Below are 18,973 nucleotides of genomic sequence, written 5' to 3' on the forward strand. Positions count from 1 at the left end.
GAAAAAGTAGTCTGGCACCAGAAAAATAAAAGAGACCCTCTACGAAATAAACCAGGCACAATCTTCAAATTTAAGAATCACCAAGTTTATTTACTCCCCATGGTTTCTTACAATTAATTGATATTTATCTCATAACATACACAAATACTCTCACAAGTAACCAAAAGTATCATTCTGTAATGAAACTCAACACAGAGACTTCTGATAACATTGTAATTTCCTTCAATTTTATCAGACAGCATAATTTACAAGATCTTATTATTCTGAGACGGCTGGAAATACTGATGAAAATCTTTTCTTTAAAACAGAAGCAAAATGATTAAAAACCATAATGTTAATTACAGGGGTAGATCCAGAGTGGAAATGTTAATAGATCAAGGCAGCCACACGTATAGTATTTTATCAAGTCCTCCTGGGTTTATTGAGATCATCCTGAAGGATTTAAAACTTGACACTTTTGACGAGTCGTTTCTAAAACAGTCATGGTGCCTTCTCAAAACCTAATCTTGGGCTTGAGCTTCTGCTTGGGCTCTTTCACCAATTGTGTAGAAGTTGGTATTTTCCAGTGTGCTTCAATGAAGCCAGCAGCCAACTTCATGAAACCCTGGGATTAATCCTATCTCGAGTCAGGACAAGTAGTTTGTTCTAAAGGATGGGTTCAATGTAACTAGCCTCACGTCCACAGGTTAAGCCTAAGTCAGGAAGAGTTTGGTGAAATCGACGGTTTGAGCCTTTAGGTTTCACAAAGAGATAAGAATAGTCTTTAGTCCTAAGTTAGGACTAATCCTAGCTCATTTTAAATCGACCCCAGGAGCCGAGTTTGGAAAAAGCCCAAAGTTTGGTAACAACTTTTTATTCACATGCTCGGATCTTTTTCTGTTTTTTCTCTTCCTTTTCTTCCCTGTACACGGAAATCATCAAAACAATGGAACCATCAGACATCATAAACATCATGTTTGTTGCATTAACTAGCAAAATGGTCTTTAGACAAGTTTTGTTAGACTTTTTGTTTTTCTGTTGTTTTTTTAATCCAAAATTGATAGATGTTCAAGTCAAGTACATAGCAGGTAAGGACACTGTACTCAAAGCTCGTCCTTCTTCGCCCTTCTAAATTTGATGGGACATGAAGCTGAAGTTCCCCTGCTCGGTGTAATGCAAGTAAAAGAACCCGGTTGCACTTACCCCTGAGAGATGGGGGTTTGCCGAGGTGCTTTTGGCAATGGCTGCTGAACGATCCGCAGCACCTTGTAGACACTTCAAGGTGCTACATAGTTATGCATGGGTCGCATAACTCATAAACTTCAAAATCCTGTCTTAAAAGGGTGTATTTTTGCTATAGATTTATGGGTGGATATGTGCGCTATACAAGATTCCGACATATTTATTTATAACATTTCTTGAGGTCCCATATTTAAAACTTAAAAATGTGTAATTCCCTCGCTGCCTTGTTGCCAAATAAATCAAAACTATTTAACATTAAGCAAATATATGATAAGCAATAATAGTACACAGAAAGTCAGTTACTTAATTACATTAGGATTATGGTGACTAATTGAAGACCGATACAGCATGGGACAAAATTAAAAGGGAGTTTACATGCAGTTTCAAGAAATAAAACTCAAATATTTGTTTGGCCATCAGCTTGGTTTTGTTGGGTCCCAGGTAATATTTTGCCAATTAGACCACACACATAGTTGCTGAAGCATTTCTACAATGTAAACAGTTTGTTTTTAGTAGTTCACTTTTAAGTGCATTGCCTAATTATTTTAACATATCTTTTACACTAGTGGAACATAAACTGAATTATAAGTTACGAGTAGCTACACAAATAATAGAGATTTCAATACCTACCTGACATAAACATCATGAATGCATATGGCATTAGAAATTTTAAAAACTCAACCAGCGCAGACAGTTTCACTTTTAGTTGTTGGCACGCGCAAAGTTAATACAGGGCCGTTCTTATCGTTTTACATGGATTTAACATGTTATGTACAAATTGGTAATTCCCATATTGTAAATCATGTCTACTTTATGTAAAAGGTAAATTACAACTTCTAATTGAATGGTTCTTATCTCTTAAATAAAAAATTTAAATGAAAAAAAAAAAACATCTGCTACTGCCACAGGAACGGAGGTGTCTTTTTGATAATAAAAACACACACACACATAGCAATAATCTTTTAACAATGATTTTGATAAATGTGCAAATATTTACCTTCAGTTTTCAATCACGACCCGGAAGTTTGATAGCAGGACCGACACTAAACTCATTCCTGAAAACCTACAACACTGATCTATGCCAACGTATGCTGTCCAGGACAAAACTAAACAGTCAATGGGGGAGGGAATAAACACAAATCAAATACAACGTTCAAAATGCTACATTTTCTTTTTAGCCGTCAATATTTGTACACTGCTGTGACTGATTTACAATTGGTGAACACAAACCATAGTCAGCATGGTTTTAAAATGGAAAAACATTCATTTGAAGATTGAGGCGATATGTTTGATGCACCAATGACCGATACCTTGGATTGTAAAACCTTGAGCCTCTTCCAATCGCCCGTTCTGGGCTCTTTTTTTGTGGGCAGACTACATGACTGATATGCAGTTGTTGTGAAGGGCTCGGCAGTCCTTGGTACATTTGGACGGGCCCCAAGGTAATGACCAAGGGGCATGCTGAAGGCACCTTGCAAGGGCATAGAGGCACCTTGCAGGGCAATGGAAGCAACTTGCAGAGCAAAGAGGCACCTTGCAGGGGCATAGAGGCACCTAGCAGGGGCACTGAGGCCCCCTCAAAATGGCCTAAATCTGTGAGCTTAGTCTTGAGAATTCGCTTATAAGCAAAGAGAATTTCCTTCAGTCACAAATGGGAAATCTCCAGGGAGAGATTGTGTGAGCCAGAACCAGATTGGAGTCCACATTTGAAAAAGTCACCCTCTGATAAATTTGTGGCCATGCACTGAGCTATCGCATGTAATTAATTGTACAAGATATGCGATAGCTGTTGAGTTGGGTTCTATCTTGTGTAATCCTGGAGTTTTCCAGGGAAGAATGCGGTTATCCCATTTACCCCTAGTAACAGGTTGCTTGATTTTGCACTACCTCGTTACCTTACTCCACAGGTGTGATGGCTCGTTGCATTGATAACCGCTAGTTGGGGTAAGATTGTTTCTATTGGGGTTGGTTTGGAGTCCTAGGTCTCGCTCAATGGTGCAGCAAGCGCAAAGAATTTAAAATCATTCACCCTTTAAAGGGTTAAAATTTACAGATTTTGAGTCTGGTTCAATGCAGAGTACAAAAAAGAAAAATCACAGAGTCACAAACAGGGAAAGTCAAAGGCTTTGCAATTTAGTCCTGTCCTTCTTTCATTTTTTTCATTTTTTTTTTGACAGAAGAATGTCGTCCAGGCAAAAGTTTATATCATGGCAAGAGCTTTATCACAACAATTCAAATGGCACATGCATTCTTATTGTCTCGTTTTTTGTTTTGTTTTTCATTTAACCCAAACAACCGAAAAACCCTTCATTTGATGGATTGAGTGGTTCTAAACACCCGAACGCCCCCCCCCCCTCTCCATCTAAGCATGAGGCCAGGCACCAATACCATTCAAGTACAGACATTTTGGTGTCAAGTCACTTTTGAGGGGAGCATTTTGTATATTTGGGAAAACTGATTACAGAGTTTGGGTTAAAGATTCTAAAATCATGATATCAACTTAAGTACCTGGACCAATGTGGCAGACTTCGAAATTTGGAATTCCACACCAGATGTTAGGTCTTTCCATTAAAAAAAAAGCCAAAGCCTCTCCAAGTCCCCGGATGAGTCAATTATACACCACCCTAACACCTGTGCAAGAGCCTAGGTGCAAAGGGTGCTCTGCGGAATCTAGAAAGGGGGGGGGGGGTACTTTCTAAGAGCCTCAACACGAGCAGCCCGACTTATCCTGTTTGTTGTCGTCGGTGAGTTTTATCTGACTGGGGAAATCATTGTACATGTCTGTCTCGGGTTCTTGTGCGAGGGCGTTCTTGGCTATTGTCTGGAAGGCCTGCTCGACGTTAATGGATTCCTTGGCGCTCGTCTCGAAGTAAGGGATGCTGTTCTTGCTGCTGCACCAGTTCTGTGCCCGTTTGGTTGAAACCTGAGAGGAAAGAAGTGACGATTTAATTATAACCCTTTGGGGCCCAGCTACCTCCCCAGGTATTAAGGAAGCAATTATGGTGAAGTGCCTTGCTCAAGGCACAAGTGTCATGACCGGGATTCAAACCCACACTCTGCTGCTGACAACACCAGAGCTTTGGTCTGGTGAACTAGACCTCTTGGCCACAACACACCAGAAAGATTGAGTTTCAACCTTTGAAAGCAAGCTTTTCTGTAGTGTGAGAATGTGTGCTTCACACATGAGTGGTCAACCGTCCTACCGTCAATTGCACAAAGAGTTAGGACTCGTCTTATCTCGAGTTAGGACGAGTAACTCGTCTTAACTTAGGATTAATCTTAAGGTCTGCATGCTACAGTGCAGGGTTGGGACTCGTCCTAAGTCCTAAGATTAGTCTTAAGTTAGGAAGAGTTTTGTGAAATCGACGGCTGGGCACCAGCTGTTGTTCATGTCAACAGAATTTAATATTGAGAGCGTTAACCCTTTGGTGTACAGATAAATTATTTAAAAATCAAGAAAAGAACATTTCCAACCATATTTTTCTCAAAAAAAATTCTATAACCCCCCCCACCCCTGTGGACATCACACCAATCAAAAGCTCAACAGTATATTTGGAGGTTGTAGTTTTTAAGTTATGACAGCTTATATAAGTCAAATTTGACATGCTTGGGGTGGTCGCTAGCTACCGCTTTTGCACTACAGGGTTAACCCTTCTACTGCCCGACCATTATATTATAAGTATCATCCACTGTGGTTTTGGAATGATAGATCAACTATGCCAGCCTGCAAAATGATACCATATGGTATGCATCTGCGTGGTGCACATATGTACACAGTCCTGTTCACAGTTGTGCCCCCAGAAATGCAACACTCGTGCACCGAGTGTTACTATCATTTTAATATTCTTATAAGAACACTTACTTGTCTACTCTCCATGTCAATCTTGTTGCCTAGTACAACAAAAGGGAAATTCTCAGGATCCCTTGGACTGGCCTGGATCAAGAACTCGTCACGCCAGCTGTCCAGCGACTTGAAGGAGTTCTGATTGGTTACATCAAAGACCAGTACGCAGCAGTCAGCGCCACGGTAAAACGCGACACCAAGGCTCTGGAATCTTTCCTGGCCGGCTGTGTCCCATATCTGGAAGGGGCACCAAAAAAATAGAGTGCAAGATTTGAGTAAAGATGTGCGGAGATCCATCTAAATGTCTTCAATTTCTCATTCCTTGCATATCCTACAGCCACACTATTTTCTTGAATAGGATTTTGATAGATTGGGGAGCGTTAAGGCCAGTTTATAGTCGGTCCCACGATGGTCGTGTGATGGAAATCTTGACGCGCGACACAGTTTACCTCGCTGAGGCACAAAAACTGTGTCTTCTGTGATCGCACGTCAAGATTTCCATCGCCCGACCATCGCGCAACCAACTATAAACCGGCCTTTAGGATTAGCATATATGACCTTTGACCCGATTCAACTTACCTGCATTGTGACGAGTCTATCCTCTACCATGACTTCTTTTGTGAGGAAGTCTGCACCAATAGTGGCCTTGTACTGGTTGCTAAACTTCTTGTTGACATACTGGTTCATAAGCGAAGTTTTGCCAACACTAAAAACAATCACAGCATACAGTTGTTATTGTAAATAGTATAATGTCTTTCTATTAATAAAACTAAGGAATCCTCAAAAGTACATTGGAATGTTCTGTAGGCCTGAAGATACTTTTAAAGAGAAGTTCTTGAAAGTCACACAAAAACAGTGAGATGAAAATTATTTATTTAATTAAATATCATATACCCAGTATTACAAGCTAAAACTAGGACAAAAATTATTTTTGTGACATTGTTTTAAATAATAATAATAATTGTTGTTTTTCTCATTTCTCAAAAACTACAGTCCCTCAGCGAGTAATATTTTAAGGTGAGCTTTTTTTAATTATTATCTTCAAACGGTGTAAGTTTAATGTAAATCCGGGGACATTGTGTTTTGTAATACAAAAAGTACATAAATCCTTGAAAAAAAACATGAGAACCAATCAAAATTCAATCAAAGTGATCCGGCTGACTAAAAATCACTGGATTTCATTTTAAGTAGTTACAAATGAAAGCTATAACTGGTCCTGGCTGGCTAGTTACTAAAAAAGTTACAGGCAAACTCTGTATTCACCATGCAGTTCTGTCACTGTGCGTTAAAGACAGTGGACACTATTGGTAATTGTCAAAGACTAGTCTTCACAGTTGGTGTATCTCAACATACACATGTATGCATAAAATAACAAACCTGTGAAATTTTCAGCTCAATCGGTCGTCGAAGTTGCGAGATAAAAATGAAAGAAGAAAAACCCTTGTCACACGAAGTTGGTTGCTTTCTGATGCTTGATTTCGAGACCTCAAATTCTAAACTTGAGGTCTCGAAATCAAATTCGTGGAAAATTACTTCATTCTCGAAAACTATGTCACTGTAGAGGGAGCTGTTTCTCACAATGTTTTATACTATCAACCTCTCCCCATTACTCGTAATCAAGAAAGGTTTAAAGATGATAATTATTTTGAGTAATTACCAATAGTGTCCACTGCCGTTAAACAAAGCAGTACAAAGCACCCTCATGAGTGCCAGGGGTACATGATGTGCAATCTGGTACTGTGTGCTTATAACAACATAATTCAAAAACCATACAATTTTAAGTTGGTTGAAAGATGAACTGTTCAATTCACACGGCTTTGCCTTGTTTGAAAATGTTTAATTGTTCCGCTCGTTACTTAAAGATATGTTTTGCTTTACTCCGTAATACATGTAACTGTTGTTATTCTTTTATGAGAGTATGAAAATAAATGTACTTTGAATTGAAAAAATTGAATGGAATTATAATTTGAATACTATTGCCGCAGAATTGTGTGTTACATGACCACAATCACAAAAAGTCAAGATGTGTCAACACTGTTTATAATAGAAACAATTCTTATCTTCAGTTGAATGCCTTCCTTTTAAACAGTTGCTGGTGGTTCAAACTGAGTACCCTACTTCAAATGATTTCTTTGCTGATATTGCCTACAGCCGCCCTCAGATCGACCCAAGTTTTGTTTGCGCCGCGACAGAACCATCGCAATCAAGCAGATATTTAATGCTCAGATCACTGTAAATGTGAATGAGATTGTCGTGGAATAAGCATCACTTCATCAACGACAGGAGACCAAATGTTTAAATCAGTTTAAATTTTCATAATCAGCTGCTAAAGGAAAAATCAGTCAGTTAGCATAAAATTGGTTGGCTGATTTGTACTTCTATTTCCCTCACACAAACACCCCAAGTGTTCTTTTGTGACATAATGTATATCGGTAATTTTCACAAATACATAACCTCAATTCATTCCATCATTGTAACAATTGATGCGTTTTCCCCCTACATTAGGGAAATCTCATACTGAACAAATGTTAGTCCAATAAAAGAATCAACACCAGGCTTGATACACTCAGATTCAGTTTCTAGATGCGCATAAAGCAAGATTGTCAGACGTACGTGTCGTTTCAGGTGTTGGTGTTTTCACACTGCCTTCTGATCAACTGATACTATCTTTAAAAAAAAAAACATGCTGCTTTACACACCATACTACATGTTTGTGCAACTGAGTGCAAAATCCAAAAAATTTTCCAAAACCATAGAGACAGGGATCAAACTACCTTGGAGTAAGTGCAGTTAGTGACTTTGAATACTGATATACTTGCAATACATGGATAAACAATATTTTTACATTTGAAACTCAGAATACAGTGTATTTTGATACTGTAGAGACACGAGAAGGAGGCCGCTCCTCTATGGGAACATGTATATTCAGACAGCATACTAAGACCATGGAGGTAGACCTAAACTGATTTTACGGGGTGGTGGGAAAAATTTGTTCCCCTTGCGTTCAGACAGCTACGAGTTAAAGCCATTGGACCCTTTCGGTACAGACAAAAAAATAAAAGTTCACAGATTTACAAATAACTAACAGGGTTTACAGAAGGTAGTGGTGAAAGACTTCTCTTGAAATATTATTCCATGAAATGCTTTACTTTTTGAGAAAACAGTAAAACAATATCAATTCTCGTTAGCGAGAATTACGGATTTATTTTAAACACATGTCATGACACGGCGAAACGCGTGGATACAAGGGTGGGTTTGCTTGTTATTTTCTCCAGACTCCGATGACCGATTGAGCCTAAATTTTCACAGGTTTGTTATTTTATATAGAAGTTGTGATACATGGAGTGTGAGCCTTGAACAATACTGTTTACCAAAAGGGTCCAATGGCTTTAAACCAGATACAGTTATCTTGTTTTAAGAGGTCAAATCAGACGCGACCCTCTTACTCTAACATTCGGTTAATTCAGAGATACTTGTCCTATGTATTGGTCACCATGTGTTTTCGTAAGGGTGACAGAGGTCAATGGGTCATGAATAATTCAAATGTAAGTGGTACATTGTGACTTAGAAGCAAGTCATTGTACATTATTCAAATCTAACTTGCAAATGACTTATTGTCACAGTGTGGGGTGGAAAAGTGTACGTGTCCAACTTGTATTCATTAGAAAAAATTTAAAATGGCAAAAACATTATGTGAGTCATATAAAACAAAAATTGAATGAACAAATGCTCACGCATTGCCACAAAATATTATATGAATTACTCTGAATTCCACTTCACTGCCAGTCCAGATTAATACCTTGTAATTATATTCTGCAACAATGCACTTATATATCCAACCGATATTAGTATAATAAATTGATCGTGTCGTCTTCTTACCCGCTGTCTCCTAGGATAATGACCTTCAATAGAACCTTCTTCCTTGAAGTCATTTTGTTCTTTTTAGAAGAATTCCTTCAACCTGAACGGACAAAAAAGAAGAGGGTACAGTTAAAATATGTGAGTTTCTGAATGCTGAGTTGTTGAACAAAAGACCTTTGCACACTGCACTGCTGCAGATTCGCCATACAAAACCATTTTTCTCCATAAACGCATGTTCTTAAAACTATAATCAATGGAAACTAGGTTTTCAGATACAGCTTTCTCGAATGTTGAATCCGACCTAAAATAAAAACATCCGGTTTAACTCACAACAGACAACCCATTGACCTCCGTATCATTACGTAAACACACAGTGACCAATGAATAGGACAATAAACGGGATGTTAGAGTAACAGGGTCGCGTTTGCTTTAACCTCTTAAAACCAAAGATGAACCGCAATGGGTTTAACTAGTGCTGTCTGAACGCAAGAGGAACAACTTTCTACAATACAACCACCTCGAAAGTTAAACCGGTTCGAGTCTAACTTAGTACGCTGTCTGAACATACCCAGAGTCAACAGGGTGCATGTGTCAACATGTTTGATGAAGCGTTTCCCTAAACCTTGACATCAGATACACAATGACTTCTGAATGCATTCAACATGAAGTACCTCCACATGACAATACATACAAGCCAGGCAGTCACATGTTAACCTTGATGCTTTAGAAAGCATATTGTTAAAAGATTCTTTCGTTGAACAAGAATGACAGATTTAAAGAATAATAGTCAGGGCTCTTCCAGAATAAAACAAACAACAATTTTAAGACAAACATAAATTGGTTAAAAAGGAGGACATACTACAATGTAAGAGATCAGCGTTCTCCCATTACTGTGGTCTGCTTGTGTAATGCCAGATAAAGCACCTGATGACCAGTCAAGATTCACTCTGAGAGATCGAACTGGCTAAATCAGTTTGAAAAGGGTTACCCTATTGAAATGTGGAACATTGAAGAATGTGATGGACTAGTAAAATGCCAAGCTAACCTGGTCGTCCTAGCCAGTAACTCAAAAAGTTCAGGACAAACCCTGTATAATGCAGGCCTGATACTTCATTTCTGTAAGGGCAAGGCCCTTTGGGAAAAGGTTAAGGACACCACGGCTAAGATGGAATTTTACATTTTGACTAGACTATCTCAAAGGACACCATGTGAATGAACCAGGGGCATCAGGGCAAGTGCCTTCATTGCCTCTGTGAAGTATCAGGCATGTAAATGTACATTATACAATACATGTATCATAGTCGCCCTGTGATTATACACTTCAATATCAATCAATTTTGTACTGTGAATAAATATCGAAATTTCTCAAACACTTTAAACCAGTCAAATAGACAAAAAGTTGTGTTCAACATGTAAGGCCAAAGTAAAAAAAAATACCAGTTGATCATCCAGATTTTTCTAAATGGCCCCTTAGTATTTAAAATCAAACAGGCCACCTATTCTTCAGTTTGAACCCGTCGCAAACTTATTTTATAATTTGTTGCATGAGGACCTGTGTTAACACATTAACAGGGTCGGATTACACTAAAAAGGTTTGCTGGTTGCCTACCACTTTTATTGTTTTATGAAACAGACTGTTACACGTGTTCGAAAGCATCACGTTAGATTTGGGAAAAGCACCTGGGCCAGTTCTTTTGAAGAGATGGATTTTTTTTAATATTTTTTTACAAAAATCACAAAATACAAATTAGTAAAAAAAGATGTGGCCCCCAAACAGGATGCGGGCGGAGACGATCAACTGGTTTTTTAAATTTTATTTACAGTTTTACTGTAAATAAAACGTGAGTTTCATCACTTTGATAAATAGCAATAGCAACTGCAAAGGGTACTGTCCTCATAACTGCTTCCTGCCATACATATTGGTAAGAATTAAATTGAGTACTTTGAACTGCAGTAATGTACGGTTACACAAACAACCAAGTGGGAAAAAGATCACAACTATTAATTACTGTTGTTGCAGTGTTTGGAGTCAGATCAATGGTAAAGCTAACATAATCTGCACATCAGTGTACATGTGTGTCAAGAACGTAAATGTACAACGTAACATAGCCCTGGCGGCCTTACACTTTCGTTTTGTACTACAGTGACGTCCTGGACATCAGGGTACATTTCTGGGGCGGAAAATTTTTACAGCTTCATAACTCAAATCTTACCTGCAAGAAAGCACTAATTTCAACAGATTCACATTCAATGGTAGCATATATTTTTCTGCGGTGGGTTTTGATCGTCATATATTCTTCACAAATCCGTCATTTTCATGAATTAATGCAGCTCCCAATGTTAAGGAATTCCCATTTTTGTTCGTACTCTCACAGTCTGCTGTGTGTGCGCAAGACGCACGACGCGCAAATTTTGAATTGTGTTGTTAACGCTGTGCAGTCAAGATACAGTGACCAAGAATTTTTCATGCGTCTGAGCTTGCATCATGCGCCTTGCACGCGAATGTCTACGCGTACGCACGACAACAGACAACACTGTGAGAAAACGATTGAAACAGGAATTTTTTAGCGTTGGAAGCTGCATTATTTCCCGAAAATGATGGATTTGTGAGGAAAATATGAGGACCAAAACCCACCGCAGAAAAATGTATGCCGCCATGGAATGTGAATCTGTTGAAATTAGTGGCTTGTTGCAGGTAAGATTTAAGTTATGAAGCTGTGAAATTTTTCCGCCCCAGAAAAGGGCCTCAATAGTTAGGACTCTGTTCCTGTGTACAGAGAAAGAGTCCTATATAGGGCTAAACGTAACATTGATATACAGTTGATGTACAATCATGTACAGGTCCCCACAATCATGACAATGGGATGATTCGACCTTGGCATCACTTATGGTACAGTACACTACAGTATACTGTACATGTGTTTTTGTGTATCACTATGCATCACTGGTTTTGGGGTTCTATTTTTCCCATCCTGTAGAGTTCAATGTGTATAATAATAATTTCTTATTTGATGTCCTTTTCTTTGTTAACTTCTACATGTGCAATTCAGTTTTTAACTGCGATACATGTTTTAATAAACCATTTTTGAATTGAATTGAATTGAATAAACAAACTTTAGTCTGTTTGTTTGTTTGTTTGTGTGTTCAGTGAGGGTTTTTTGGTGGTAGGGAAGGGGGTAGAAGGTTGTTTGTGTCCTCATTTGCATGTATCTGGACAAAGCTTGATCTAAAAGTAGCTATGAAAAAAAAACAAGTTCAATGTATTACAATGGGGACAATTTTCATGCACACATTTCTGACAACTTTTGTTATGGACATTTAGTATTAGGAAAGTTTCAGACTTTAACTGCTCCAGTCACCACGTGCCTCCTTTACATGCTTTAAGCACTAGCTGTGTCAGCAAAATGGTGCATGTACTGTTTGCTAATGTACTCAAATCTACACCAATGTACTGGAATGGTGACAGTCAATGTGTTACAATTCTTGGTGCAGCAGCAAACTCAAAATGCCACTTACAACATACATGTATGTATACATGTGATGAGGCAAGTTGAGTTATAAAAATCAAACATGTCTGCTACAACAATGTACACATTAGGCCTACTATGGAAAGTTTCAGTTTTGAAGTGTACATGAATGCTAACTTCATGTACATTCTGCTGATCAGAAACACCAACACTAAGAATTGATTTATTTCAAATTGATTTACTTGACAAGTTTACATATTTTAAAAGGATAGCCCCATAAATTCTTCCAATCCACTCCATATCCTTGGCCCCAGTACATTTGATATCAAATTCTTTTGCCTTTAAATAAAAAAGATTGATCTGCAACGATCTGCATCATGAAACTACCGATCAAATGCTTCTGCAGTTGTAGATAGCCCTACGCCTGGATTTGTTCAAAAAAACATCACGCGTTATTAAGCCTGGACGATTATTGCAACAGTCTTCTAATTGGAATCAACCAAAAACTCAAAAGGAGGCTAAATAACGTGCAACGAACAGCTGCCAGACTCATCACAAAGAAACGCAAGTTCGACTCTATCACCCCGGAACTCATCACACTTCACTGGCTCCCAATCCAACAAAGGATCGACTTCAAGGTCATCGTTCTCATGTTCAAGGCCTTACATCAACAAGTCCCTCATTACATCATAGACATTCTGCAAGTTGGTGCTGAACGGAGACTCCTTCGGTCAAACAGCTCCTGTTCACCATACTATGTAGTTCCAAGAACAAGTCACATCACTTTTGTCGATAGAGCCTTCTCGGTATATGGACCCAAACTCTGGAATAAACTTCCCAATCACATCAGGGACACAACATCACTCAACACATTCAAGGCACTTCTGAAAGCCCACTTGTTTCAGGAGGCCTACCATCAATGACTTTTTATTTCTTCTGTGCCTCAGCGCCTTTGAGCAAACTTTTGATTTAGGCGCTATACAAATTACGTTTGATTGATTGATTGATTGATTGATTAGGATGTTGAAAACAACAATGCCGATATGGATGTTGGTTTTGAAATCATCAAAATATTCTTTTTTTCAAAGACTGTACAATATTCCAGGATACGTTATTTTAAAACCACCTTTGCGTCTTTTCCAAAGAATTTCTAATAATCTGACAGGTAATTCAAGATTTGTTTGAGCGCAACCCACTTAGGCCTTAACCCATACACTTTGTATCTACGTCTTCACATCTAGACATGATGGTCTCTCTTTAGGCAGTGCCGTTCTTGAAATGTTTATGTGCTGTGTGAATATATATGACGTCAGCCTAATGTTTCTTAAAGCGCTGCCATTAGAAAGATGTTAATAAATCCATCACCTCGATCCCATGGTTATTATGCTAACTTTATTATTTACGAACTGAGTGTTGCCGTGGCCACTCGTGAGTGCGAAGCTTTAGGGGACATTCCCTTGGCCAGAAATCACCACTTTGTCGGGAAATGTCGGATTATGGTCGGACACACAGAAAATACAGGTCAAACTACTTGCCCTCATCTGGCTTTCAACTCACTTGGGTTGGTAGTTGGTACCACCACTTACAATCATCACCTCCATTAATACATTTAAAATCCACAAAAGAGGCCATACAAAATTGTTAAAACCTGTTTCATAATCTTATCCTTGTTTTAGCTACTGGTAAACTTGGTTTTACAGTTTCAGATTCATACTAACCCTGGACGATAGCGAAAATTTTTACTGGCGATATATTGTCCGATACATGACGAATTATCGTGAATTTTTTTTTAAACGGAAACCCCAGGCACGGGCCCCGACTTCTCATGATCAACAGGCAAAGAATCGTGGATGTCAGACACTTCGTACCTTAGCCACTTCGTACCCTGGACACTCCGTAACTTCGGGACACTTCGTACCGTAACCAAATTGGTCACTTCGTACTCTTGGTTGGGTATGAAGTGACCATCAGCTGAGTCACTTTGTACATTTATAAAAATGTGGGCTCCTCAATAAGGTAATGTTCGTTGAGATACAAATTAATTAGGGAATAACAGTGCGAGTACCCGGTCTTCACTGCGTGGTAATGACCGGGTTTGGTGGCTGGCGCTGTTAACGGACCGAGCCAGCCACCAACCAAGGCATAGTGTTAGCCAGAGGGGTGTCTGGGTGTCTTTTGGACACCCTGTTTTTAATTTGGACACCCTGTTTCATCTGTCATTTACATGTAAATTTATTGTAGGTGAACAATTTGGACACCCAGTTTTAAAATTTCCAGCAAATTTGGACACCCTTTTACCAAATCCTGGCTAAAACCTTGAACCAAGGTCATTACCACGCAGTGAAGACCGGGTACGAACACTGTTATTCCCATTAATAAATACCTTTTTTAGCGAATTAAATGGCTAAAATTGTCAAAATTTTGTGACTTTTCTCTCGGCGGTACTTCCAGACATGTTCAGGGGCCATATTTGAACTTTTGATCGTTCCCATCTCTTTAGTGCGTTAACCACATTACTGATCTTTGAGACCAGTGACTCTTTTAAATAATGATCTGTTCAGCGCCTTCACTGGGGTCAAAGGAGGCAAATGATTGGACGATAGCTGTTCCTTGTGCATTAAAACGCGCGCATGAGCTCGGCGTCAGTTTATACGCGCGCACATGTTACAGGCGCGCACTCAAAATTGATACATTTTCAGCGCGTGTACGCGTAAGTGCGCGAAGTTGCAATGAAACTAACCAGGATATAAATAAGCGTGCGATAACAGTGCAACGCGCAAGGTTTACACAATGTATGCTGATTTAGTGGCCACTTTTTCGCTATTTTCCAAAGCCGGTCTTTATACCACCGTTAACACTCTCACACGTGACCGGGTTTTGACCAATCAGAGACTTGAAACCGTCCAAGGTATTTATTAATAATATTTAACAATTAAAATTTGTGTTTGAATTCTTATGTGAATGTCCTTTCTGTCCTTTTTAATGTGAATTTAATATATTGAATAAGAATGGAGGTCAATTACCGCCACAGACATCATCTTCCACCCATATCTTTTACAGATATTTTAAATGCAAACAATCATGCAATCGTCAAAATGGCTCCTTGGTCCCAACAAAATAGTAATAATTGGTTTGATTTGCTTTTACTTCATAATCATCCTGTCACAAAGCACAAAATAGTCATAAGCGATGCAGAAATCCAAATGAAGTACCAAGGTAGGAAGTGTCTCGTGAGAAGGTACAAAGTGTCTTGTAAAGAAGGTATGAGTGTCCAAGGTACGAAGTGTCCAAAGTCACTTCGTCACTTCGTACCTTGAAAAAGTATGAAGTATGAAGTGTCCAGGGTACAAAAGTGGCAAAGGTATGAAATGTCCTGACTCCAGGCACGTTAATGTAATTTTTGTACACGCCTTTTTTGGACAGGCAATTCTGCACAAAAGTCATCCATCATCATTTGGTAAGCCCTGTCATGTTTCAAATTCCATAAATGTAAGGAATAAAATGAAGTATGTTGGGAGTATAGGACTTTTCTAATTGTAAGAAATTTGCAATCAAACTTGTACCACGCATAGCGACCATTAACTTGGCGTTTTTACTTTTATTATGCATGTATTGAAGGTGGGCTGTAATTTAATGTATGCAGATTGCGACTGTGATGAGACCGTTGCGATGTTAATTTTTTTAAAGATGTTAAAAAAAAGAGCCATTGATGATTTACACTTAGGCCTACTTAGTAAATTACAGCTCAACAAGGACAAGGTGGGCTACTCACTGTACTCTGGTCTGTAGGACCGACAGAAAGGAGACCAGACAACTCGTCCGTCGGACAACTCGTCCGTGCGAACAACTCAACGGTTCAGACAACTCGACGGTTCGGACAACTCCACGGATGATTTATTCAACCATCAGACAACTCGATTTGGGACCAAGACAAGGTGACGGATGACCTAGTCGGGAGGAGGGTTGGCCGTGACTGTTGGTGGCTCAGCACGGGGCAGGAGGGGGAGTCATTTTTAGTCATTATTATACACAAAGTGTCCTGGGGACATAGTTGAACAGATGTTTCTTCAACGTATGGCTTCACTGGGACACCACCACATTTTCTTGTGATTAATAAAAGATAAATTTTATAAATACAGTGATAAACTATAGAATCGCAGGATTAATAATACAGGAAAATTTGTGTAAACATGACACAGTTACGGAGGTCAACCGCTCAACCGTCGACTTGTCTTGGCCAACCGTCAAGTAGTTGCGATAACGTAACCCTCCTCCCGACGCCCGCCAGGCCGGAGGGTTACGAGTCTGTTTTGAGCGGAAACGGTTGATCTGGTCCAACACGTACAATTTTGACAGCTAGTCACCAGATTTGCCCCATTTTTACCACTTTCAAAAATCATGACACAAATTCTGAGGGTACGAACTTAATCCGCAATGTCTAATGCAACCTGCCATAATACTCAAAACAAAACGTGTAGTTTGTGGCAATGCGTAGGGTGCATTGTGTAGCCCGGCAACTGTGCACACATGTACATGCGGTAATAATGCACTGTACATGATTGTACGTACAGTACTGTACACCAAGTATGTATGTGAACATGTACAGGTACATGTACTGTTGAACTACACGTCACACACGTAGAGCCGAAGCTCCGCCCCACGCAGGTTCGACATTTGAACCTGTGAATTTCGCTCCGGTTCTGGTAAGTTTTTGTCCATTTTTCTTCGAAATATTTCCTCAATGGTGTTTTGTTTTGAGGATTATGGCAGGCTGCATTAGACATTGCGGATTAAGTTCGTACCCTCAGAATTTGTGTCATGATTTTTGAAAGTGGTAAAAATGGGGCAAATCTGGTGACTAGCTGTCAAAATTGTACGTGTTGGACCAGATCAACCGTTTCCGCTCGAAACAGACTCGTAACCCTCCGGCCTGGGCGGCCGTCGGGAGGAGGGTTACGTTATTGCAACTAACCGTCAAGCTGTCTCAAAAAGTTGAGTTGTCCGAACCGTCGAGTTGTCTGAACCGTCGAGTTGTCCGAAGTGACGAGTTGTCCGATGGACGAGTTGTCCGACATTCGATATTCGACAGAAACAGTGTTTAGACTTAGTCAGTTAGATTAGAAATAGAATAGATAGATGAAGTGGGCATGTGACTCACGTGAGGGAAGAGTTTGTACCCAGCACCAATTCTACCTCCATGCCAGCACCAAGCCCATTCTCCCCCTCGGACCAGACGGCACCGTGACACTGCATTGTCCGTCACACTTTGTCTGTATGAGGAATGAGTGTGACACCGAATACCCGTGACACCACCTACAACACAACACTGAATGATCCATACGTAACATACCCACTTCCGACTACGCTAAAATGACTTACAAACAATCTAAATAAGGTTGTCTGATTGTCACAGTCATGAATAAAGCCAATGAAAACCATGCCTACCTTATAATTACCAAGAATTGTTTAATATCAACCACTTTTCTTTGATAATTGCACACTTTTCTCTTCTTTCCACGCCTCCTCTGCTGATGTTTAGTCGGAATAAATACTGCATACGTTAAAAAGGAATACAGGTCACGGGACCATTTCATTCAGCTGGTACTACACTAGCGCACTGTTAAACATCGACGGGGCTAGCGTGCACCAGCGAGCGAACCCGACGTCATCGTAAGCTACTTTCACGTGAGATTTTGCGTGATTACGTTATTGACAAACTTTTCTCTGACGACGCCACTACAAAAGTAGTGTCGCAATAGAAAAAGACCGTCCATTTGCAATCATTAAACATTTTCTGAAAATCTGTTGTTGTTGTTATCGTAGTTAAGAGCTGATCTATTTGTCTTTCTAGTTTTAGTAGGAAGAAGTAAATATTGATTCGATTGATGACACAAAAAGTTTACACGGTGATGATCAAAGCGTAAAATTTACTTATTGCGCACACTTTATGCTCGCATTATAGGCTACACTGAATTATTATAGTATTACCCCCGTTGACCAATTGTATTGGCTTGCAAGCCACTAGGCATGCAGGGCCCGTTTGTAATGGTTTTGTTGAATATTCAACATCAGGGGCGGATCGATCCAGGATTTTTTTTATTCCCCCCCCCCCAGAATGAAAGAGCACGCAAAGCCTGAACATCTGACGTCACACTTCGAGGTTTGCGGATAAAACTAGGCACGCCAGGCAGTATTTTATTTGTCTGCACTATGAAATTGCCACTGCCGTCAATGGGATTTTTTTTTTTTTGACCGTAATTTTGTTACAGTTATTCTTAAGTGCAGTGATCAATACAACAGACCGCCGGTGTCGCATGCAATTATGTCCCCTATGCAATACTATCCGGGGGACATTATTGCATATGCAATAACGTTCGCCGGACGGTTTTGCATATGCAATCGTGTCCGCCCGGACGCTGTTGCAAAATGCAATTGTGTCCGGCCGGATACATTTGCATATGCAGTTGTTTCCGCCCGTGCAAAACCGTCCTTGCATGCAGTACATTAAACGCCCTTGGTCGACGAAACACGTTCGCCATTTTTTCTACAATCTAAGTGCATGTTGCGAATGACATGGGAA

At 39.6% G+C, this 18,973-nt stretch overlaps 1 protein-coding gene across 2 annotated transcripts; it reads right to left on the reverse strand.

Annotated features, from left to right (window-relative positions):
* Positions 1 to 69: 69 nt before the first annotated feature.
* Positions 70 to 18,479, reverse strand: LOC139954513 (ras-related protein Rab-7a). Of its 2 annotated transcripts, none has more exons than XM_071954345.1 (5): positions 17,839 to 18,479; positions 8,945 to 9,026; positions 5,645 to 5,771; positions 5,084 to 5,302; positions 70 to 4,144 (listed from the first exon to the last, which is right to left on the reverse strand). In XM_071954345.1, exons 2-5 carry the CDS (start codon positions 8,995 to 8,997, stop codon positions 3,926 to 3,928), a joined length of 618 nt encoding a protein of 205 aa, XP_071810446.1. In that variant the 5' UTR covers positions 8,998 to 9,026; positions 17,839 to 18,479; the 3' UTR covers positions 70 to 3,925. The 2 variants fall into 2 exon arrangements, with proteins under 2 accessions (XP_071810446.1, XP_071810447.1); XM_071954346.1 differs by lacking the exon at positions 17,839 to 18,479 and adding an exon at positions 17,552 to 17,682.
* Between the last annotated feature and the right edge of the window lie 494 nt (positions 18,480 to 18,973).

The sequence above is a fragment of the Asterias amurensis genome, chromosome 2 (assembly GCF_032118995.1).
Source record: "Asterias amurensis chromosome 2, ASM3211899v1".
In the NCBI taxonomy this organism is placed as follows: Eukaryota; Metazoa; Echinodermata; class Asteroidea; order Forcipulatida; family Asteriidae; genus Asterias; species Asterias amurensis.

Excerpts from the sequence above, each read along its gene's own strand:
- LOC139954513 (XM_071954345.1), bottom strand. The coding sequence starts at position 8,997 with ATGACTTCAAGGAAGAAGGTTCTATTGAAGGTCATTATCCTAGGAGAC. Across the intron at positions 5,772-8,944 it reads ATTATCCTAGGAGACAGCGG|TGTTGGCAAAACTTCGCTTA; the intron begins GTAAGAAGACGA and ends GATTGTTTTTAG. Across the intron at positions 4,145-5,083 it reads TTGACATGGAGAGTAGACAA|GTTTCAACCAAACGGGCACA; the intron begins GTAAGTGTTCTT and ends CTTTCCTCTCAG.